Here is a 25584-nt window from a genome sequence, read left to right on the forward strand (position 1 = left end):
TTGCTTTTCAGAGAGATTTTAATTTATGCATTTATTCTTGGCTCTATTCAATTCAGATTTCAAAGAAGGAAGATCTCAGAGCATGTTATGTAAACTGTTGCTAATTTTGCTATCTTTATCATATAGCATTATTCATAAAACAGAAAAACGAAGGGAAAAGAATACCTGACTGAAAATATTTTCTGAAATGGGGGAGAGGGTAAGGCAGAGACAGAGAAGACCTGCTTTTCACTCTACTGCAGTGAAGGAAATATAAACGAAATCTACTTGAGTGTTATATTTGCTACATAGAAGTAATAAAGAAAGTCTTAACAGGCTAAAAAAGCAATTCCTCTGTATTGCTCTGCATTGAGTACATAAACTCACCAAGAACTGTCCAGGGAGATGGATATACCTGCAAAACTGAACTAACACTCCAGCAAAGTTCATCAAAAAAGAAGAATTTAGACTCCGGACTGGGATGTGGGGGAAGAAGACAAGAAAGACATGAATCCCTCAGCATATAAGAATGTATAGCAATAGGAAGAACTTTGAAAGCTACAAGTACAATCTTCTCACTGCTCACAAAGATAGCTGAGTGCTATCTGAGGCAACTGAATGGGACTGGCTGAAAAGGGAACAATTTACATAACAGAATTAATCCTAATTTACCCCACATTAAAAAAAAAAAAAAAGTACACAGATAAATCACTGCAGCAATCTGTTTTGACATTTTTATAAAATTTGTTTTTAGCAACTACAGAAAATCTTTAAGATCAAAGTCACCACATAAAAAACCAAACAAACAAACAAACAAAAAAAACCCACCAAAAACCCAAAACAAAACCCAATCAAACAACAAAACAGTTAATTTCTGAAATTCTGACATTATACTACAATAAATCTGATGACACTCAGGAGTTTCCAGCATACTTAGAAGTACTTTGAAGGATATTTCCTCACAATAGGGCTAGCAATGCCACGTATCAGCCTACACACTGTAAACTGAGCATATCAAGAAAGCAGATATAATTTAAAAAGTGGTAATGAAACAGTCTTTCCAAAAGAGTCAAGTAGGAAAGGGGGGAGAGCAGAAGAGGAGTTAACACTGAAAACCCAAAATACTTGAAAACAGTATCACTTACTAGTAATGTCCTTTCAAAGGCACAACTGCTATCACTACTTCAGGGAAAAATAAAGAGAGTTCATTTCCGAGCAGAGAGTTCATTTCCTTCAATTACATGCAGTTTTCCGAGAAGTGGTTCCTTGAGATTGCACATGTACTTTAGCAGACTCAGCACACATCAACAGTGAAAGGAAACACATGAAGTTGGCCAATTGTTTATAGAAATTGGATTCTGAAATTTGCTGGATATTAAGGACTCTCTATATCTATATCAAACCCTGGTTCAGTTCTGAATAGCAGATTGGAATGTCAAGGGAAAGCAACCTGAGCTCACAGCAGAAGTCTTAAGCCTCATCAAACCCTTTATTTACATGGAAGTTGCAGGGAAAAAAGCTTCCTGCATGAATGAAAGGTTTTGACAGAGCAGCTGCATGTGAGAACTAAAAAATCATTGCCCTAATATAAGAAGATTTTCACCTAAACCTAGAAAAATATTGCATAATAATAATAAAAACCAAACCCTAACAAGCCACCAAGCAGATGCTTTATTAGAATCTAAGGATTTCACGTTTGGAGTTTTCTAAGATAATTACTCTGCTTTCAAGTCCCCTTCACTATGTGCAAACATCAAATATTTCTGTCAAGTAACAACACACAAATTCTCTACCAATGTAAAGAGCCAGAAAAGTTAGAGTCAAAAGACAGTGATTGAAATCAAAGGACACCACAAATAACATGCAACCAGGCACCTGGAAGATATGCAGATCTAACAGTGCAGTGGTATTTCTCGGGCTGAGCATTGAAATCAAAGGATGTACTTTGGGTGGAGAAAGGAGAGGTTAGGTTCCCAAGACAGGACACCAGCAATTGTTTTGTTTCATTAATCATCCCAGAAGAACCCAAATCTTTCAGTTAATAAGATAAAAATTACACTGTGCAACATCCCTCACAACCTTTTATTAATACTTACATTTTGCCGATCTCCAGTTAAATGGGCAAACTCTACCATTTCATTTCCAAACTGGCTGAATATTTGTACAAACTCCTGGAAACTACTGACTTTTTCTAGTTGTTCCATTGTTGCAAGAACCTACAAGATAAGGGAAAACACTGCAGATTATCAAGATGCTAAACAGAAAACATTATTATCCTAGGAATACTACTATTTACAGAAACTTCTGAATTGTGTAGTTTAAAATGCATACATTTTGTTACTATTTAAGCATTAATAACTCAACAGCATTAATAACTCCACAGCTGGAAATCAAGTATAAATTAATAATCATGCTTCATTCAAAATGAGTCACCTTTTGTCAGCCCTCAGAAAACATTTCCTCCTTCCTCCCAGTATCAAGACTAATAGTATTCAGCTATAACAGGATTCAGCTTCCAGATTTAAGAAAAAATGTGTTTTAAAATTTAATATGACAAGTAACAAGTGCTTGAAATATACACATTAAATCTCTGTGTTGTAACTCTCAATTTCGAAGTTCTATTTCAGATGTGTAACTTTCAAAGTCTAAAATCACAGTTGCAAAGACAGGTGTTTCAAAGGCTCTGTGCATTAAAAAAAAAGGCAATAGAATTCAACAAAAGCAAACAATAAAGTTAGAAATTAGTCAATACAGCATTTTATCCTATCCATAGCCACTTTCTCTAACTTTTGAGATTTTTATTAATTGTATATAAAACAAAGAACTAAATATATCCAAGTTTTATCAAGCTCTTACAATACATTAAAGCATGTAAAATCAGCATTTTTTAAAACATTCAGCAAAAAATATCATATAGCTTATAAATTACTGACGCTATCCTGTGAAGTCATTACAATATGGTTTATAACATGGATTAACATCAGGGTTTTTCAGGTTAGACATATACTTGCTAATCTCAAAGTGACCTTTCAAATGCACTAAAAATCTTCAGAAGGGAAAACAGTCAAAGAAGTTATTTATTGTTTTTCACACTGGAGATAAGATACCACATAAAAATTCAACAAACTGTACTTGAAAGGGAGAAACTTTAAGTTATTTTTCCTTTCCTATGCCAAAAGTTATCTTTCCCCCAACTAAAAAAAAGCAGTCTATATACCTGATTATGACAAGCTATCCCCTTCCTGTAACTCTGGCAAACTCTCCTAGAAAAACCCATTCCTTTGTGGTAGAGCAGCTGCTCAGTCTCAGCTATAACCTACGCAAAGCAAAGGTTCCATTAAATCCTGTGACTACTGTGGAACTGACTCCTTTATCATGCAATATTAGACCACTGTATCTGAGTATATAATGTTATGCTGCCAGTTCCACAAAGACTGTAGAAACAAGGACTTTTCTGATTCAGGTGTCTGATGCATGAGTAAGGATGGGTTATAAAGAACTTGGAAGGAAGGTGCACAAAGAGAAAGATGTGGAAATCGCAGTATGAGAGTGGAAGGTGAGAACCACAGGACTGGGAGAGTGAGGATGTGGAAAAGAGAGCATGGGGAAAAAAACCCAACATACAAGTTGAGGTCCAACTTTCTCTTCTAAGAATGCATAAAAAATTAATTATGCTCTACCATTCTTAGTTTAAGCAAGTATAGTATTTCAAGATTATGGTTGCAGTTGCAAACAACTCTCTTACAGTTACCCTAGAGCAAGTGTTTCTCTCATGACAAATCTTGTCAAAAATTTCAGTGAAAGCACATGCATCTCCATTAAATCTAATAATTCTAGACATCCCAGGCAGAGCTGACATTCCAAGAAACTGTACAGACAGCTCTAAATTTGTCTAAAGCTTATTCAAGAAGCTGCTACAATGCAAAATACCTGTGATATCTTCAGAATTTTTCATTTTAATAGTTCTTCAATATGAAAATGTACATTTTTAAATACAAGATTAAAAATATGTAACAAAATAAGGCTTTAAGTTCCTACTAATATCTAAATTAGCACCTAGTATTGCACAGCTATGGCTGCACTATGAATGTTGCCTTTCAGACAGCAGTTGTAGGCTGACAGCACTTCAGGGCACATCCATATTTTGATCCAATCTGCACAGTGCAGACGCTCCCCCACTACCTGTCACTTCCCTGCTCATTGTTCTCGCGCTCCTAACCTGACTGGTGACAGCAAGCGGAGCAAGACCTTAAGCTCACTGATGCAGTGACTAAGTCCGGTGGACAGGGAAGCTAATTTTATACGGTGGAAAGATGTAGGCAGGGACAGAACAAATGCACACAACCTGAGAACACAAGGACAGTATATATGGTAGAGGATGCAGAAGCAGAAACAAGATCATTGGGACCATCAACTAGAGGTTGGGTTCTGGAGCTGATCACCATTCCAGAAGATCTCAATCACTTCATCATTCTGTGCAGTTGGATGTCCAACCCCTAAGCCATTTCTGCCCTTGGTTCACTCTTAATTCACATGAGGAAGATGATGATGACCATGAAAATAAAAGGTTTTGAGAAAGTGCTACAGCCAAAAAAATAAAAGGCAGTAAAAGTTTAACATTCAGTCTCTAAGAAAAAAATGGAGTTGAGATCTTCTAGAGCAGTGACTCACGTCAAGAAACCAGAGTCTGTTCCAGTTGGCAGTACTGATGATCCTACCTTTCCACCCTCTATGCCATATTATACTACACTGTCTCTGAGTATATGTGTGCACTTCTTAAGTCCCTGCCCATACCAACCCTCTACCACAACATTTCTTACTGGAAGAACTGCTTTGCTATCCATCATAGAGCCTCACACACTTTTCAGGAATGTACTCTATAGAAATCAGGGCATATATAAATATCAGGCCTTTATGAGAGACCACCATTTGTTTAATTTGGTCCTAGAAATGTGAATTGCCCTACTGGTACCATAAACAGAAGCCGACTTTCTCAAGTACAAGTGCACTATGCACAGAAAATGAGAATGCAGTAAAACTCAAAAGCCCGCAAACACTGAGGGGCATCAGGCAAAACATTGCCAACTGATCGAGGGGGGTGATTGTCCTGCTCTGCTCTGCACTGGGGCAGCCTCACCTTGAAAACTGTGTGCAATCTCAGGCACCACAATATAAAACAGATATTAAGCTCTTAGAGGGTGTCCAAAGGAGGGCAACAAAGACTGTGAAGGGCCTTGAGGGGAAGCCGTATGAGAAGGGGCTGAGGTCACTTGGTCTGTTCTGGCTAGAGAAGAGACTGAGGGGAGACCCCATTGCAGTTACGACTTCCACTAGAGCAGAAGTGCAAGAGCAGGCACTGATCTATTCTGTCTGGTGACCAGTGACAGGACCTGAGAGAATAACATCAAGCTATGGCAGGGGAGGTTTAGGCTGGATATTAGGAAAAGGTTTTCCATCCAGAGGGTGGCTGGGCACTGGAACAGGCTCCCCATGGATGTGGTCACAGCACCAAGCCTCCCTTGAGTTCAAGAAGTGTTTGGACAAAGCACTCAGGAACATGGTGTGGTTCTTGGGGTTGTCCTGTGCAGGGCCAGGAGGTGGGCTTCCACGATCCTTGTGGGTCCCTTCCAACTCAGGATAGTCTGTGATTCTATGACTATGGGAGTCAGAGTCAGATTGCTTGCTCTGGAATATAAGACTTCGCTTGAAATACCTTCAAAATTAAATGCTGCACCTATGCTTATTATATTCACATGAGTGTACATATGACAATATTTTCATACATATTTAACATTATCAGAAACCACGCTTGCTGCTGAAATGATATATTCTTCCTTATCCTTTCATGATATATACACTTGCACAGTTGCTCTGTAACCTAACCCCCTTTCCACCAGTCACTTTTGGAAAGGTATAGTAATTAGGATCATTGCACTGTAGGCTGCAGATGACAGCAGAAAAGCAGCAAAAGGTAATAAATACACCATTCTCGTCTCCGGGGCAAGAAAAGACCAAAGCTGCAAATAACTTCATCAAACTGATATAGATGAAAATGCTGCCACCTTAACCGACCACTGGGCTAAGAAAACAGCACAAACACAGCAAGTAAGAGCTGCCCAGTCGCCAGCCAGACAAGAAGCAGATTATTTTCACTGGTTTTGAATCCTGGACTCATATAAGTGTCTTGGATCTAGGAGCTGCAAAATAGAGACCAGCACATCTGGAAAGCAAATTGGGACAGAAGAATAGCAACATCACGAGGAGTCAAAAGAGGAAAGGGGGGCACTGCTCTGGATTGTGAGTTCCAAATTAATGGAAAAACACAGGTTTTATCAGGTTCTCATTTTTCAAACATGAGGTTTTTCTATTTTTGTTTTAGCACATTGTGGAGAAAAAGAAATGGAAGATTATCCTACAGGCAAGACAGTGAAGTCTGCACTGTATGAAATGGATTACATTTGAGTTTAAATGGGCCTTCATACATTATTTAAACCAACTAAGTACATTCATGGTAAGTTTCAAGACCTAAGTTAAACTGCATAAAAAGCTTCTGATCTGCAAGCCTCACATCCATAGCACAGACTTTCATATGCATTCCTCACAGCTTTTTGCTTAGACACATCCATAATGCTCTCTTTGTCTTGATCCTGACAGTACAAACATCCTGTCATTAGCAAGTAGAACCTTTTATTGACCATTTTACAGACAGACACACTTGTATGTAGAAGTAAACCTGAAGTTAAATAAGTAGTAACACAGTATCTTCTACAGCATGCTAAGTCAACAGAGCGATAAATATGGGTCACATAAAATGCAGTCACTGAAAATTGTTATTTTAATACTACTGACTTACAGTCACCCCCTTTCAGATACCTGATAGATAAACATGCATAAGACATTGATTTTTATCTTTTTATTTTAGACTTCCCCTAGAGATACAATGAAAATACCACTTCATTTACCACCACTCTTTTGCACTGACTGCAGGTATCAGTTAAACAAAATAGAAAAGAAGCTACAAATACCTTGTTTCTGGAAGTTATAATTTGCTTTATAACAATTCTGTCTGCTAACACCAGCACCTTTGTGACAGAAGAAAGTAACAATCTTGCAGCTTTTACCACACCCGTTTTGTCCGTAAAGATTGTTATGTGGCTATCAGATTCCGGATGATCCAAGCTTGCCACATCTGTAAGCTGTGCAATTGTTTCACCTAGAGGAAAAAAAAATAAATTAATTTTTCATACCTAGAAAACAGATACTGGGCCATTAAGCATTCTTAACTTTTACCTTTGAGGGATGAAACTATTTCAGAGCTACCTACAGCTCTTTTTTATTTCACTTCACTTCCTTTTACTGACTGCTGGTGGCACCCTCTCCATATTTAAATTTGGGCTACTACTCAGTACTATCTTATTCTTCCATCTGTAACATACACCAATTTTTTTTACAGTAGTCTACAGATATTTGAGTGGGGAGTGGAGTTGGGGAGTGTGGAGGGAGAAATTAACGGGAGATATTTTTCTGATTTTAATAACAAAAGTCAAATCAGTGTCCACACTTGCAGCATCAACCCACTGAAAGAGTGGAATGCAGCACAGAAGGAAGAACTACAAATTCCCCTTCACTTTCCAAATTTCAGTTAGCATTCCCATAATTTATAGATTTCCTATTCCTGTAGAAGTCTTCAGGCATGAATAATAGAGATTCCAGTAACTTTATAAATTATAACTGAAGCATTATAGTGAGACTACTGCACTTTTTATTCAAAGGAGAGACACTAAACAGTATGTTGACAGAGAGAGGAGACAAAAAAAAGGCAAAAATGCACTGATTTTCAGTTCATCATTATCTTCTAATTCAACTTGCATTTAGTTAAATAGCTAGTAGGCTTAACTGACCACTTTTATTTCTTATGCAGTCAAAAATTCTACATCCAGTGCAGCCAATGCATCTGCTTATCTGAGAAAAATCACAGACCTTATCCAATTGAATCTTCTGGAGTACACTAGATAATAGCACAACAGAGGAAAGACAGGGTAGCTTCCTATTCCATTATCACAGAAGGGCTGCTGGGAGAATGAACTCAGGCAAGCTCTCAGACATGCTTTTGGTTAGCATGCAAGACAAGATGATCAACCTACAACTGACCTATAGATCATCCTTGAATATAAAATCTAGGACATCTGAAAAAGTTCCCTAAGACTCATCTTCAAAACCTCAGCTCAGGTAATTCACCTAAAGAGACAAAATACTCCAAGCCTGATAAAGCCACTGTTCCTATATGAAAAACCCGAGGGTGCATTATTCTGGTACTCCACAAATACCACACACAAATACTATAGAACAAGGCCTGACAGTCCTTCAAACCACAGAGCTCCACAGCGTTCATGTATTGATTTCTCTCCTCTGATAACTGTAATCCCTTGGGTTCTTAAGTTGCCTAAACAGGTACTGCATTATGGCATGAAACTTCCAATACTTTTGCCAGGACCAGGCCAGGTCATAACACACACGCTCAAAATAATCAGTGTCACTCTAGTGTAAGTATGCAAACATGATAAACAGAGTACAGTCTGAGATGGTGAGCTCCCCAGTTTAAGGGCCTAAAAATGAACAAGAAGAATTATAAAAGTACAGCTACTATTCTATCACCAAGGGCAGCCAGGTACACTAAGTGAATCTGTAGGACAAGTCTCCAGTCAGGCAATGAGACCATTTAACAGCAAAACACACTTGGCCATTGCCTTCTCCACGGTCCGACTCGTTTCGGTTCATGCCAATGTCTACTTGTTCACCTTTGTCAGGAAATTGATCCCAATCTCTTCCTTCGACTTCAAAACATATGTGACAACACAAAATGCTGTAGAAACATACAGTGAACCAAAAAAGGATGCACAACATTATTATCCCATTTCTTATGCTGTGGGATTCATCTTCTTGAAGATGAGTCAAGTCATAGGTGAAGCATCTACTCATACAAAAACTTATCAGAGAATGTGAAAGACCTGCAACATCTGCCTGTCAAAAGCTCCAGACAGCCCCAGAAATTTGAGACTTCTGATAATAGAAGAAAGGTTTCCTCCTCTGCCTGTAGATTGCAACTACAGGTACATGAATTAAGCCCTGGGAGTAAGCCATCAGGAGTAAAACCTGTTACGGTAAAGAGACTGAGTTAGGGAAGCCATCTGGGTATGAACAAGTCCATAAAACACATCTCAGCATGTTAAAGAAGCAGTTCACTGTCCCTGTAATTCTCCTATCATGACTGAAAGATTGTGACAACTGGGAGAGATTTCCAATGACAGAAAGACAACTGCCACATCCATCTTCAAGAAGGGTAACAAGAAAAATTAAGGCAATTATGGGCTAGTCAGCCTCACATCAGCCTCCACAATTATTACTAAAATAATACTGGAAGCCATTACCACAGGAAGTGGAGAAAGGCAATCAGGAAGAGACAGCATGGACCTGCAAGGGTAAATAGTCCCTTATTGATCTGAATGCCTTCTATGATGAGATGGCACCGATTTTAAAAAAAGAAAGCCATGAATGCTGTACATCTCAACTTCAGCAAGGCCTCTGACGTGATCTCCCACGATGTCCTTAAAACTTCATCATGAGATACAGATTGAATAAGTGAAAAATGGTGGGTAGAAAATGCACCTGACTGTTGGGCTCAGGGATCGTGATAACTGGTACAAAGTCCAATGGGCAGTCAATTTTCAGCAGTGTCTCTCTGGGAATGATATGAAACATCAAAACTGTTCCCAGGATGATGGGCCAGCACATTCAACAGGTGCGTGAACAATACCAAAATGGGGGAATGTCTGATACTGAGGAGGGCAGATCTCCATTCTTGAAGTTAAAATGTCCCTTACAACCTCAGTTATTCTGTGATTTAATTTATTCATCTTAAATTGTCATTTTTCAGTCTTCTTAATTTAGCCCTCTCTGTACTAAAAGACAAGGCAAAAATAGAAAGCTATTTATTGCTTTCATTTTACTCCACATCTTCCTCTAGGGCTATGTAGTCAACTGGCAGAGAATACTGGAAATGTTATGACACTAACTTATTCCTGACATGTGCTTTCTCTTTTAAATTAACCAGTCTTTCCTAGTTTTAGAGGGAGAAAAAAAAAAAAAAAGATAAAAAAATCACAGATGGGCATCTAAAATGCACTTCTTTTGAGTTATGTTCCACTACTATACTGTCACTGTAAACACTGACACAGTGCAAGACTAATGTTAGGCAAAATCTGCTACATGACCCTCTGCAGTGTTTTATGATTCTATTTTGAGTCAATCAAATTACAAGGTTTATTACAAGGAAATAGTCATAACAAGTCTGAAACACTTCAGATCACTGATTACACCCTTCACAAGAGGCAGATACAACATCTGTCATCCTTCAAAGCCTCTGCAGGATATGCAATTGATTTAAAGACTCCCTACTTTTCTTAGCAACTGAGATGCTTAATGTTCTAAATCCTTTAGTGTTGAAATCTATCTTCTATGCCTAACAAAATGTCCCTTTAATTTCCAAGGCACAATCTAATTTATCAACTAAAAAGAATAATTAACAGCTCTACAACACACTCTGCCCTCAACAGCAAGGGCTTTCTGCTGCCTATGCCTCCAGAACATAGGACTCTTTTATACATGTCAATATTCTTGGCTATAATTGTTCAGGAACTTTTTTTTACTTGCTTGGAAACACCAAAGTTATTAAAAATGGCACTTGAGCAACCATGTTCAGAATTTGAATTCAGAGGACATTTATCCATAAGAATTTATCTGCAACAAAGGACTGCTTTACCTTGTCCAACACTGAGCTGCCCACAGAGATAATACTGTCACAAAAATACCCCATCAAACAAAAAAGAACAGCAGCAGACATGTTTGCTATACTGAATTTCCCATATAAGTCTTCAGTTGGCTCTCAAATGCAAAGCTCACAGAGAAAAACTGGCCCATGCCAAGGTAAATGTGAGGCTTGACAGAAATGTAAACAATCCATATCTTCAGCCCTCTAGACTGAGGCACATTATTGCGTAACAGGAAATAAAACTTACAATGTAAAAAACTATAGCCTTTTGTTGAGATAAAATACCGCAGACTATTTTTAGATTCTGAGATCCTCCTGGATACACTGGTAGGAAGAAAAAACACTTTGTTACAGCATAAATGGCAAGTCAAGAAACATTCAGACTGCACGGCTCTTCTAGCATCTGAGATTATCGATGTGAACTTCTGCAATTTTGGCTTGTCAGCACTTTACTTGGATCTCTGAAGAGAAAACACATGCTTCACATAACAGCTGGAATGTTTTTAAATTAGGACATTTCTGTTTGCGGCCAAGTTTACTGGAGCGACTAGGAATTTTCAGTCTAAAGTTTATCCAGAATAGTCCTTCAAATCACAAGAACAATCATTCATTGTCAGCATGTTTCTAGACATTGTGGCTCATTGTTGAGGGATTTTCAGAGGATTTCTTACAGTACCATGCCCAATTTCCAAGCTTTTTTTTTTCTTTTAATCACAAATAATAGTATGACCTGCATCCCCAAAGTCTGAGGCCAGTGCAGTGAATCGGCAAGAAATACAACAGTTAGGACAGCAAAAGACAGGCTTTTCAGGATTCTGAGATTATTTAAAAGATAAAAAACGAACACCCACCCACAAGTCCACTATTTAACTTAACAGAATGGTTTTAAGTACAGTAATCCCTGTCTTCGAGTAGAGTACTGCTCCTTTCTGCAGTCATCAAGACATTAGTGTTGAAGGGTCATTTATTTGCCTCCACATCCAGAAGCTCAAGATTGTCTCCCTGAAGCCACAGTAAGCAGGAAGTCTATCACACACTTGTAGCCACATCCACCTGCTCCAACTGGGAAAGCTTCAAGTAGAACTTCCTATGATCCAAAGGTATTTGAAAGAAAAACCAAAACCTCACCCCGCTAACAACAAAAGGAACATTCTACTAGAAGTAGTCTTGAAGGCTGCACTGGAGATGTAAGATTTACTGAGAGTCACTGAAATATCATACAAATTAGTACTTAATATCCAGGAAAGTAGTTTCTAGCACAACACTGACATTCTCTTATGTTATCAGAGAACATAACCCCCTATTTGCCTAGACAGAGGCTTCTGTGAAAAGGAGGGTGACAGCAAGCAACTCAATTATCCCTACTTTACATTCAGTTCACACACATAGCAAGTTTGCAACAAAACTTGAATCCAGCAAAAAGGCAAACACAATATGATTTTCATTCCACTGTGGAGAGTCATCAGATGACTGATGTGAGTCATCTTACTGAGTCCTGATGAAATATGGGTTGACACTGACCTTCATTCAGACATTCAGATTTAGAATGCAGTGACCTCAATAGCGTAACACTCAATTTTAAATACTCCACTGTTTTAGCTTGGTAGGAATAAACTGTAAAGTTGTATTCCCAACACTCTGCTCTTTGTCTTTAATAACATCGTAAAATAAAGGAGCAGTCAGGTAATTCCTTGTGGCAAATGATCCTATAAAAATCAGAGCCAACACACAATTTTATTCCCTGTTCATAAGATGACAGTAATTTAAGTAAGTGACAAAATCAGGTAACAGATCAGGCCTTGAATGAACCAGCAGAAGAGGGTGAAGCAGTTAAATAATAAAGTTCTTACGTTATTCCTGACACTAAAAATAGTGTGCCAAAAATGGCACTAGTACAATTTTATGAGTAACTACATACCTGCTCTCCTTGCCTCAATGCAAGCAACACTCATTTCCTCTTTCAATTCATGGTTTTCGTTGGCTATGGCTTCACCCACTGTAACAAATCTTCCAACTGCCAGGTTAACTGCTTGGCCCACTCGCTGAATTGCTTGCAGAGTCTTGTCTGAACGCTTTGGTTTATCCTTATGATTAATAAGAGTAGTTATCTGCAAACAAGAAGAGTTATTTATTAGAAAATTTTAACTTCACCATTAAAGGCAAGTTTTGAACTGAACTCTGTAATTGATTTTTAGCATACTTCAGTAAGAACATTTAGCGTTGAGTCATGAAGTATCATTTAACTTCTCAGAGAATAAAAAAGGTTGCTCATTTGCTGTGATCTCAGTTTATCTCAAATGAACTGAAGAATTTTTACTTTCTTCCCTCCTGTTTGCAGTATTAAAATAAGCTCCCTGGGGTCTGAAAAGCCTTTCACACTACAGACACGGTCCTTTCCCCATTAAAGTATCCACCGTACTTGTAACTTGAACTCAATTGCACATGTTTCTAGAATTTAGAAAAATATTGACATTTAGATGCAAATTATCAGTAAAACAATTTGTGAGGACATTCCTATTCTGAACTCCTGGCTTAGCTTTTCTGCCCACTCCATCATGTTATACGTTCCCTCTTGGACCACACGGACCAGAGATCAGCTGTTTTTGGTGCGACAACTGTTCTCTTGTGAGGAGCAGGACAGAAGTTAAACTGTGTAGTTTCAAACATCCTAAATCACCATAAAAGCCCAAAAAAGAGAGTCCTGCCTGTCCTTGCCTTCCACTGTCATGTTTGCAATTAATTTATCTGATGTGGGTTAAACCTGAATGGTGGAGAAGGTGATGCTTGTTAATTTAGTTTTTCCCATAATCAGGTTTCCAGTCCACTTCACTGCATAGCTCCATGAATACTTCAGGTGGCAAAAGGGAAAAGGCACAGACTGGAGAAAGATGGGCAGAAGTGCTCCTTTCAGCAGCAGTGTGGTTTTAAAATGCCCACAGAACTCTACTGTAAGCCAAATTCCCAGGCACTCAAGGATGTTTGCTGACAGAATCTCAGAAATACATGAATTTCTTAAGTGTCTGAACACCTCAGCTACATCAGCCTAATCACAAATGTCTTTGCCGCTCCTCCAAAAAAAAACCAAAAAAAAAACCCACAAACCATCATTCACTCATACATTCTCCCACTAGTCAAGACTATGGTTGGAGAAGAGCATACAAGCTGTACCTATAATGCTCACATGAGATCCAAGGACATAGTAGGAAGCATTGTAGGAACTGTTCTGCTTCATGATGTGATCAGTGACCAAGGCTTACCCTTCAGATGTCACTGAGTTGTCTTTCTAAGGGAAAAAAAAAGGTGTTTTTTAATACCTTTCTGAGGCTAGTTTTGAAGGCCAAGAGTTGGTTCAGCCAAGTGTCCAGTATTAAACTCTTTGCAAAGGAACATGTCAATACTTCATAGAGTGCTTTGCACACTGAAGGAGAGAGGATGGAAAAAAAGAACAGTGCTGTCCTATGGAAGAACTGCTATGAGAACGGAAAAGTATTTTGTTCTCGTACAAAATATCAGTACAGAAATGCTTAGTCTGTCCACTGCCGCCTTATATATGCCCTATTTTTCCAACTTGTACCTAAGCCACAAGGTCTAAAGGAAAGCCACTTACTGTAATTCATACAACAAATCTGTCCGTGTAAGAGTCCCCTTGTAAGAAGTCATCAAATTTCAACCCCAAAGCCTATGAACTCCAGATGCGCTTCCAATGAAAAGATCTTATGATGATGAAAACAGTCTTATTACTTTTATTACTATTGTTTACTGAGCAAATAATTTAGGTTCATTTGAGGGGAGGAATGACATTCCTCAAAACACACAATTACCACCACTTCAGTGGAAATTCAGATCAATATGAAATTGGTAATACAACCAGCTGCACTGTGCGGCTCTCCAGAATTCTCGCATAGTACATGCTTCAGGTATACTAAATTAACAAATACCCAAAATCTAACAATCTCAGCTGGTGAATTCTTGATTAGGCATGGCCAGCAAGCCTACTGAGAGCATTGGTCCAAACGTTGAGGAAAACCAATTTCATAGAGGGTCACAACTTTCTTTCCTCAACTGCTTTTTAAGCAAACAGCAATCCAATACTGGGTTAATATTACATTCATAGAGTTACTGACTTCTCATAAGTGTATACAAAATAACACTGGCCTAAGACAAACTGCAAATTTACATACTGGCTGCAAGTTTACCTCCCACAGCATTTTCCGCCAGTAAAAGTTTAAACATGTTCTGCATAACCCTGACAAAAATGCATATGCAAATCACACTGCAGCGTGAAAGGAATCCCACTGTCTCTTACAATCACCAAGGGCATTTATTTTAATTCCTATGTGACTGCAGAGGTATGCAAATAACAAAAATCATGAAGATGCCACAGCTTAAACTGCTTTATTAAAATCTTACAAAACACTTCCAGAAACATGAGTGCCTTTTACATTTCTACTATTTCTTTACCACCCTCTTCAGAGGGCATCATCAGTTTTGAAGGAGAAAAACCAAACGCATACCCTCTCTCCCCCACCCCCACCTTCCCATAAGGTTAAGCAAGAATCAGGAGCTGTTTTGACAGGTCCATCACCAGTGTCATATTAATCTCATGAAGTTCAGCAAGGCCAAATGCATGGTCCTGCACTGGGGCTGGGACAATCCCCAGTATCAATGCAGGCTGGAGGATGAACAGATTGAGAACAATCCCAGAAAATGACTGGGGTACTGGTGCTTGAAATACTGGATGTGAGCTGACATGCTCGCAGTCCACGAGCCAACTGCATCCTGGGCTGCATCAAAAAATGTGTGGCCTGCAGGTCAAGGGATTGATGCTCCTCCTCTCCTTCACTCTGGTGAGACCTCACCTGGAGTGCTGCATCCAGCTCTGAGGTCCCCAACATAAGAAGGAGTTGGACCTGCTGAAGTGAGTCTAGAGGAGAGCAATGAAGATGATCAGGGGGACAGAACACCTCTCCTACGAAGACAGGCTGAGTGAGCTGGGATCGTTCAGCCCGGAAAAGAGTCCAGGGAGACCTTATAGTGCCCTTTCAATACATAAAGGAGGCTTAGAATAACGATGAAGAAAGACATTTTATCAAGGCCTATAGTGACAGTAGAAAGGTCAATGGTTTTAAATTAAAAGAGGGTGGTTTTAGACTGGACCTAAAGAGGAAATTTTTTACAACAGAAGTAGTGAGGCTTCCCTGACTTGTGAATGCCCCACCATCGTAAGAGTTCAAGGCTAGGTGCTTTGAACAATCTGGGGCTTTGATGACGCTTTGAGCAACCTAGTCTAGTGGAAGGTATCCCTACCCATGGCTGGGGGGTAGAAACAGATAGCCTGGAAAGGTCCCTTTTAACCCAAACCAGCCTGTGATTCTCTGACCTACTTTAGACACTCACTGGAGTAGCTTGTATACACAAATTAAACTGTGCTTGGATGCCTATGGTTATACACAGCAGCTGAGCCTTTGCAAATACCTCCTGGAATAATGGATTCTTAGATGGATAATATAATTTCTTCTCTGACTGGCTAACTTAGGGCTACTACTGTAACTACCACAACATTGGCATGGAGGGAAGTTTGTTGAGCTCTCTCTTTTTTTTAAGAAAAGTCAAAAACTATGGATTACCAGCTAAAAACAACCATGGTGAAAAAACTAAAACAGAAGTTTGTCAAGAAGTTTGAAACATATCACAGCTTCATGTAACACCACTTTCAGGTGTCATCAACATTATGTAGCAAATGCAGCCTGTACTGATATTAGATTTGCATAGGATGTCTACTATAAAAAAGTAACAAACAGCCCTGAAATAGGAATAGGTAGGTCATGATGAAAGAGACAGAGAAAGATATAAAATATAAATCAGCTAAAGTAAAAAGGGTTGGTTTTGGTTCTAGAATCATGAGTTAGACATAAACCAAATGTAAAATGCTTAATAACGTCAAAGGCACAAGAAAAGCTATTCAGACACAGATGGGCTTCTCATAACCTGCCACCTGCAGTAAACACTGCTATGCAAACAAGGAGAACGTGCAATTCTGAGAAGTATCTTACTCTTTCTATCATGAAGTGTTAAGAGTGACAGGTGTATTTCTAGCTATGTCCTCCATTTCAAATAAAGTTTTAGAAAAGCAGAGGCAATAGCAACTGCAGTTTCATATTGTTTTCAAGGCTTATTCAAGCACGTAATTAACGATCAGTTAAAAAGCTAACAAGCAAGATCTTAACTGAGTAAGGAGAGGAATTTCACTAGCATGTTAAGTGACAAACTGAACGAACTTGAGATGCTAATAAGCAGCACAAAGATTATTTAGCAGTTCAGACCATAGTAAAAAAAAAAAAAAATACCCTAGGCACTGAAACTGAAGGGTTGTTGGGTAGAGGCACACAATACTACTCTTGCCTCAGGATAAAACACAACAATGAGCATTAAAAGGCAAATAAGCTAGATTTCTACAATGAAGGATAAAGTTTTTGCTCCTGACTTATAAACATTTAAAACTAGGTTAAATTAGACAGGTTAAATGGAGAAAAGCAAAGACCCACAAGAAACCTAACAAGGAACTTTCTCCCCAACAATCATCTACCTCCAAAGAAACCCTAAGAACCTATAAAAAAGTGAACTAGTAAAATGTGCAGCATTTAAGATATTTCAGATTACAAGAAATTGCTTTTCCCCAGCAGCCCATCCAGTTGCAACCAGACCAGAACTGTTATTGTTGTGCTTCTTTATTTTTTTTTTTTTTTAAATTAAGGAAACCACTTCAAGTCCCAGAACATCACCTAAGCCCTTCTTTAAGCTTAGTACCTCCCAAATATTTAATCTGTTGTATTCTGATCATGTATTACCCAGTGACCAACATCTGTGGTATTTGGACAGGAGTTAACTGCTGAAAAAAATTACCTGCAAGTCTCTTTGAACAGGAGTAATACGTTACATGCTGTTTACTTAAGGATTTACTGATCGGGTCCCAGAAAGGAAACACTCCTTTTGATGGTACTCACCCTCTGTTTAATGTGAGCTCTTACACTGCTGCCATGGAATGCTTATCCGAGATTTGAGACAAGCAATTTAAGGAGTGTGCAGTCTCAAGAAATTGGCGTTACAATCTTTTGTCACTTTTTACAAGAAGCCACAGAAAAATAATGGCCTTTTCCCAATTACTTTACCAAAACTAACATGTACAGTCATAATGTATCACGATATACTTCATCTTTAAGGAAACAAGTTCAGTTGTGGCAGTTTTTGAGCAGCTGTTTTCAGATCTCTTTAAGGGCCTTCAGATACTAACACTGAAGTCGTTATATGCTCATGCACAGGAAGCATCATGACAGCATGCTTAGCTAAAAATATTCTAATGTCTATTTATTGTCAGTGTAATTAAGTCTTGCATGACAGAATTAAGTGATACTTAAGAGACTGGGTTTCAGGAAGTATTTATAGACATCTGTAAATAAAACCAGAGGAAATGTAGCTATTTCACAGCCTCTGCTACAAACATAAGAGTTAAACTAAGAAGCTGCGTTGGAAGATACCCTATCCATCTCCTTCCCTAGGAAAGTGCCCGCATTATACAAAGGATAATTTAGACTCTAAGGAGCAGTATTTGTTACTACCTCTTATGTGGTGGGTTGATCCTGTGTGACTGCCAGGTACCCACCAAAGCCGCTCTATCACTCCCCTCCTCAGCTGCACAGGAGAGAGAAAATAAAATGAAAGGCTTGTGGGCTGAGGCAAGGACAGGAAGAGATCGCTCACCAGTTACCCTTGTGGGCAAAAAACAGCCTCACTTGGGGATATTAACTGAATTTATTACCAATCAAATCAGAACAGGATAATGAGAAGTAAAACAAATCACAAGAACACCTTCCCCCCACCCCTCCCTCCTTCCCAGGCTTAACTTCATTCCCAGTTCTCTACCCACTCTCCCCCAGCAGTGCAGGGAGATGGGGAATGCAGGCTATGGTCAGTTCATCAAACATTGTTTCTGTTGCTGCTTCATCCTCAGAAAGAGGTCTCCTTCCCCTGCTCCAGCGTGGGGTCTCTCCCACAGGAGACAGTCCTCCATGAACTTCCCCAACATGAGTCCTTCCCACAGGCTACAGTTCTTCACAAACTGCTCCAGCATGGATCCCTCCCACTGCTGCAGTCCTTCAGGAACAGACTGCTCCAGCATAAGTGCCCGGCAGTGTAATGTCATTGAACCTGCTCCTTTCTCCGTATGCTTCCTCCATATGCTCCTTTGGGCATCCACCTGCTCCAGCGTGGGGTCCTTCATGGGCTGCAGGGGCACAGCTGCCTCACCATGGTCTTCACCACAGGCTGCAGAGGAATCTCTGCTCCAATGCCTGGAGCACCTACTCCCCTGGCTTGTTTGCTGACCTTGGCATCTGTGGAGCTGTTCGTCTCATATATTCTCATGCCTCCCTAATCTGGCCTCAACTACTTCTGCACAGCATTTTTTCCCCTTCTTAAATAAGTTATCACAGAAACACTACTACCACTGCTGATGGGCTGGGCCTTGGTCAGTGGCAGGTCCATCTTGGGGACAGCTGGCATTTTCTGTCAGTCGTAGAGGAAGCTTTTGGCAGCTCCTTGGAGAAGCCATCCCTGTAGCATCCCCTGTCATCAGAACTTTGTCACAAAAGCCCAATACACTCATATTAATCAGCTTTCCTGATAGAAAAAAACCAAGATGTTATCTCTATGCAATGAGGATTAACAGCCTGAGAGTAACAGCTCTTATTTCATTTTGTGTATTCTCTGCTTTCTACCTTCCATTAACTTCACAACAGTAGAAAATTCTTGTCTGAAAAAAAATGTAATACCGAGAACGGAAAGCTTTTGCTAAGAAAATGCAGTAGCACTACATACTTGGGAAGAATCACAGAATCAGTCAGGTTGAAAGAGACATTTGAGATTGTTGAGTCCAACCTATGATTGAGCACTACCATGTCAACTGGACCATGTCACTAAGGGCCATGTCCAGTCTTTCCTTAAACACCTCTAGGGATGGTGATCCCACCACCTCTCTGGGCAGTCCACTACAGTATCTTATCACCCTCTCTGTGAAGAAATTATTCCTAATGTCCAATCTAACCTCCCCTGGCAAGTCTTAGGACTATGTCTCCTTTCCTTGTCACTACTTGCCTGGGAGAAGAGACCGACCCCCTCCTTGCTATGACCACCTTTCAGGTAGTTTCTACAATAGAAGAGTGCCGTATGGTAAATTTGGTTGCATTTGATAGGGCATATAAAAATCTTGGTCAAAAAGCCTTTCCCACACAGCCTGCACTTTCATTAGTTCATCTTGAGACTGAAGGCAGAAGTGAACTTGTAATATTAAAATTTAAGTACTGTCTTTCATTAGCTTTTGCATACTACTTAAGGACAACCAGGTCTTCAGACTCATTAGCCTGAGAGCAGCACATGTTGTTCCAAAATCCACACCTGCTACAGAACACAGCCATGCATGCGAGAGAGCAGAGAGGCAGCAGCTGGCATTTGACATCCTGTCCATAAGGGCTACAAGCAGAACTGTCACACAGACTTCTCATCACAAGACGAGCCTCAGGGATCTTGAGAAGTGAACAAGGACTACCTGCTTACCTGTCCTAGAAATCAGAACTCTGTTAAGATTAGATGCCTGTCCAGGCATTAGTAGAAAATGCTTAAGATTTCCATTATTTCAAGCAATAAAATATGTTTCAGAAATTTAGTTAACGTTTGAGTTTTTAAAATTGGAAAGTCTTATCTCTTTTCATTTTGTAGAAAAATTGCACAAATGAACTTTGTAGAAACTCAATTTTTAAAGTTTTAGAAGGTTGGAAAAGACTAAACAAAATAGAATTTAACTGCATTGATTACTAATGCACTAGTTAACTCTAAGAACCCATACTGGATGTATCCTGAAAACATTATTTGAGACAGTTGCCACTGCTTTATGAACAACTGAATATGTTATTATTCAAAGGGGCAACCAAACTCTTCTTGCAGAAGTCACACAGTCCTCAACACATCGTTCAGGACCCTGAGTCAACACTTGCATAAAAAACCAGCTTCCAGCAAGTGGTGTGATCCAGCTACCCCATTTAGGTGTTCTCCTTGTAGTGCCTATGCACTGGTGTCTAGAAGGGCAGTACAAATATGCCCCATGTCCAAGACTCCTGAGTACTGTTAAAATTGTTGCATTGAGCCTATTCTAGTTGTACCCTTACCTGAAAGCTCTTTAGAATACCTTCTCATTGGTTTTATACACATTCTTCATAAAAGCCTTCAGGGAAGCAAATTAAATAAACAACTTTAACAACCTGTAAGCTGGTTCACTTATCTGTGGGCAAACGCTGACACGCTTAGCGGAGCCTCAGGCTAACTTTCACATGCAGTGTCTAACAAGCTGGTAAGCCACCTCTGAAAAGGTGAAGGAACAACCCAGGACCTGCAGTGACAAGTAGAAGCTGTCTAGCAACACAAGAGCAGCACTATCAAATCAGGTCTGGTATCTGGTATGCCTGACCTAATGTTTTATATCTGATAGCAACCAACTTACCTACTTGCCTAAAAAAATCGTGGGAGTGAAACAAGCAAATGTGGTATTAGCCATACTGCAGTTGTAACCAGAATTTTTGGTGAACTGCAAATTGTGCATTTATTATAAAATTATTTATTAATTTTAAAACACTACAACATTTAATTATGTACTTCTCACAAGCACAACAGCTTCAACAAAAGGAAATATTATCTGGAAAGCGTGAAAACAGTCCTGTTTATCTCCTTCAAAACCCACTCTTTTTAAAGTTCTTCAAGAAGGAGAAGAGTACACAACTTCAAACTGAAATACACACCTCAGACTATTAGTACCATCACTATGTACTTGTTAGACATTCTTGGAATTTTTAAGAGATCAAAAGACTCAGCTCACAGCAAGAGTATACTATAGTAGTGAATACCCCTTCTTTGTGCTGAATGCATTCCTAGAAGACGAAGGGCCTTTAAATTTCAAGATCCAAACTGCACCACTGAGAAAATGATTATCCAAAATGTGATACAGATGAACTTTTTCAAATGAGGCGTAGTATTTTGATGACATCAATTTATTTCCTTGAGTGTGGGTTATTTTGGGTTTGGGGATTTGAGTGATTTTTTTTTTTTTTTTTGAGTTTTGTTTGCTTGCTTGGGGTTTTGATTTGGTTTGGGGTGTTCTTTTCTCAAAGCAAAACTTTAGGAATTTTTTTCTTCAGTGGGATTAAATTATTTCCAATTCTTTCTTTTTGCAAGTTTTTGTGAAAAGGAACTTGGGAGAAATAAAAAACAAGAACAAAACCCCCCCAAAAAAAGGAATGAATGCAGCTCTCACTATTCTTGCAGCCTTCTTAGATATTATGTGGAAGATTGAATTAGTTTAGCAATGTTACTGAAGCAACACTCCTGAAGAGGAAAAATATGCTTTCTTTTTAATGTTCACCTTTCACAGACTTCTTAAAATCAGGAATCCCCACTGATCTGCAGAGGTGAAGCAGAAAAGTACACAAAAACTGACCTGCACTGCTGCTATCCTGCCCTCTTTTTTCCACACATGGAAGAGAAGAAAATGATCACTGGAAAATGCTAAGTGAGGCTTGACCACTGATCAAAGCTACCTTGTTTACTCTTACTGCCACATGCCTTCCAAGTCAGAGGAACTACTGCCCTATCTTCCCCTGCACAAAGGTACCTTCAGAATGTCTACAGAAATTAGTGACCATCATAAAGACCTTAATTTTCAGACAATTTAAGATCAAGCTTTCTTCTCTTTTTATACAGATGTATGGAATTTCACAAACTGAAATTTGCACCAAAATTTGCACCTTTGGGCAACTTGACGCAAGTTGGCAAAAACAGCTTTTCAAACTGGAAGTCAATTTAACCTCTTCTGATTATATAATACACACATCAACAAGTACATGGAACATCAGAAAATATGTGTTTACCTATAATAAAATGCAGGCAGAAGTAAAATTGGCTAACTCAACTGCTGTCTTGGGTGAACATCAGCTAAATGACCAAATAATTGGGTTTTGAGGCGCACAAGGCAGTACATTTTCATCCCGCTCCTGTTACCCTCCAGTTCACTAACTCCTTACCTAAAAGGGTAGATTTCATAAACAAAGCTATTATCTTTTTTCATTCTGCGTGTAGAAATCCTGGGCTCAATCAATCCTAAGAAAACCCAACTGAGAGTGAAGTTCATTGTTTAAAGTACACTTTTAAATGTGGTCAGAACAAATGCAGGCATGTTTTCACCACCAGAGAGATGCGTGTCTGAGAAATAACTCAATTTACTAACACAGTCAAGTAACCTCAAAACCAGGGACTGGCAAATGTTAAAAGTGGCTTTTCTCTGTAACTTGCCTTTGTTAATGTACCTAACCATCTACTACTTGTGCAAACAATGCTCTGAGCTGCTTTTTCCAAAAAAAGCCACCGTCGTGGAACTAAAAATTCAGACATTGTAATAAAGAATGTAGTACAGACAACATATTAGTATCACCAATTGAGAATTCTTTCTATTCAAAAGAGGATCGGCTCCTGAAGATGCAGCAAAAGTTGCTTGTTAGTTCCATAAACAGGCAGCTTCCATGGCATGAATACCAGCCATTCAATCCACCTTGCATGGAATGTTGCCAGCCAGGAGGGTTCCTACAGCCTTTTTCAGAGAAGGCTTCCTTAGCAGCATTTTGGTGTACCACTTCAATTCAGAGCAACACCTGGTATTCCATTTTGAAAAGCACATACTTGCTCTAGAGATTAGAAGAGAACTATAGCATGCTATGGAAAAGGCTATGCAAATCCTACCGCTATCCACCTACACGAGTGCAAAACGAAACCTTCATATAATCCAGGAACTATCACCTTATTTATATTAAAGTGCCTGTATTTTTTTTTTTGGTTGCTTCATTGACTAGCTCAAGGACAACAAAAATTCATTCAGTTGGAAAATTTAAGAACACTTAAATGTAACATGGAGATACAATACAAAATCTTTGATAACTAAAAGGGAGCGCTCCATACACCAGTCTAACTCCTACATGGTAAGCACTTCCAACAATGAACAGTATTACCCTTCTACTTCTAAACCATTTTCACACCTGTGAATAAACAAACAAAAATAACCATCACAAAACCCATGTTTACAAGATTATGTTATTACAGAACAATTTTGCTTTATTGTTATTTGAAAATACAGGATTGGTGTGGTTCTAAATGGTTATACTCATTCTGCTTGATACAAACATGTTTCTCTAAGACAAAAGCAACAGTATAATATTTTTTATTTTTCCATATACATCTGAAAGAACTTTAGGCTTTGCTCCTACATTACTGCTGTAACTGATGTTTAGGAGTTATCTTACCATGTGAGAATTTATCTTATGCATAAAAGAAAAAAAAACCCATTCAGTATCTAAAGTAGATGAATTAGTAATAGGTTGGCGCTAGAATCCATATCACTGCTCACTGACATCATTAGCTTTAAAGAAGGCTATTAATGGAATGCAATATAACTCAATGAGGAAAAAAAAGAACTTAAAGTTCTAGCTAGCAAGGGTTACACTTTGTCAATGAATTAAGAAATGTAAAATAAATCCATGCAGAAAGCCATAGGCTCATAGTACCATACAGCAGTTTTACTAAACTATAATCAGAGTTGTTTGCAATCATTAATTCATAAATCATCCTTTGGGGATTTCCCTACCTAATCTGTCTAAAACCATCTGTTAACAATGCTGAATAGCAAGAAAGCTGCTCTAATTCTTCTTGTGCAGGATCACAGAGAGGCAGTTTTGATTTAATAGTCATTCTAATGGAGAACTACAAAAATTTGTTTAATCTGTAGAAAAGTCATTAATCAGATCTCAGAAATATGAAAGGTAAGATTCCATTGAAAAAGAGCAATTGATTTTCAGCTATGTCAGTAAAAAGCATCTTCCTTCAGCTACTTGAAATGCTAGTCTGACTCATTTATCACTAAGGTACAGAACTTTATAAAGCAATAGCCAAGCTTAACTTAAAGCCAATTTCACTATGCAAGGGTTCACAGAAAAGAAACCTGAAACCACAGCTGTTTCATGATAGTGCTGTTGCTCGTGTGATAAAATGTTCAAGTGTAATTTTCTTCGTAAAGCAGAATATCATTAGTGATAGTAATATCATTAATTATTAATGTAACAAAATTTTCACAATATTTTAATTTACCTCTTTAGTCTATTCTGTGGTACTCCTGGCCTCCACAGCATACCTTAAAGACCACAACTGTACATGACTGTGTATTTCTTTCACTTTTCATAACAACCTAGCCCCAATGACTAAAAGCTGTCAATTCAAAACTATTTGATACTTTTACTGAAATAATCACCTTTTCTACATCCAGATGAAAATCGTTTAAGAGTAATTTTTCTGCATAAATCCAAGAGAAAGAATTAGGCTACTCTAGGGGCACAGAGCACCAAGTGTAGGCTGAGTATCAGCTGAGCTGCTACCAGAAAAAGAACTTGTATGGAGTGGAAGATGCTTAACACAAACCAGAAGCTCACAACTTAACCTACAATACCTATGGAACTACAGGGAAAGGGGCAGTGAGTCAGTGACTAATTGAAAGTAACGAGGTGCAACTCTGTGCCCAGGCAGCATACCATATGCTTCCAGACTCACAGCTGTCAGAGCACAGGACTCTGCATCCATGGCAGTTTCTCCACAGTACAGGATGTAAACTAAGAAGAGTTTAGCAGGAGGTTTGCTTC

The 25584-nt window shown here is 38.9% G+C and overlaps 1 protein-coding gene across 1 annotated transcript in view; it reads right to left on the minus strand.

The window, feature by feature from the left end:
- The window catches only part of CTNNAL1 (catenin alpha like 1), a 56430-nt gene that overhangs the window by 22707 nt on the left and 8139 nt on the right, over positions 1-25584 (minus strand). The window contains exons 2-4 of the mRNA XM_027886905.1: positions 12726-12915; positions 7005-7192; positions 2076-2195 (exon numbers count right to left, since the gene is read on the minus strand). Of these exons, the coding sequence (XP_027742706.1) occupies positions 2076-2195; positions 7005-7192; positions 12726-12915 (498 nt within the window). The remainder of the gene's footprint in view (positions 1-2075; positions 2196-7004; positions 7193-12725; positions 12916-25584) is intronic.

Source organism: Empidonax traillii, unplaced genomic scaffold, assembly GCF_003031625.1.
Source record: "Empidonax traillii isolate 1590-97213 ecotype Southwest subspecies unplaced genomic scaffold, ASM303162v1 scaffold196:size3368384, whole genome shotgun sequence".
Taxonomy (NCBI): Eukaryota; Metazoa; Chordata; class Aves; order Passeriformes; family Tyrannidae; genus Empidonax; species Empidonax traillii.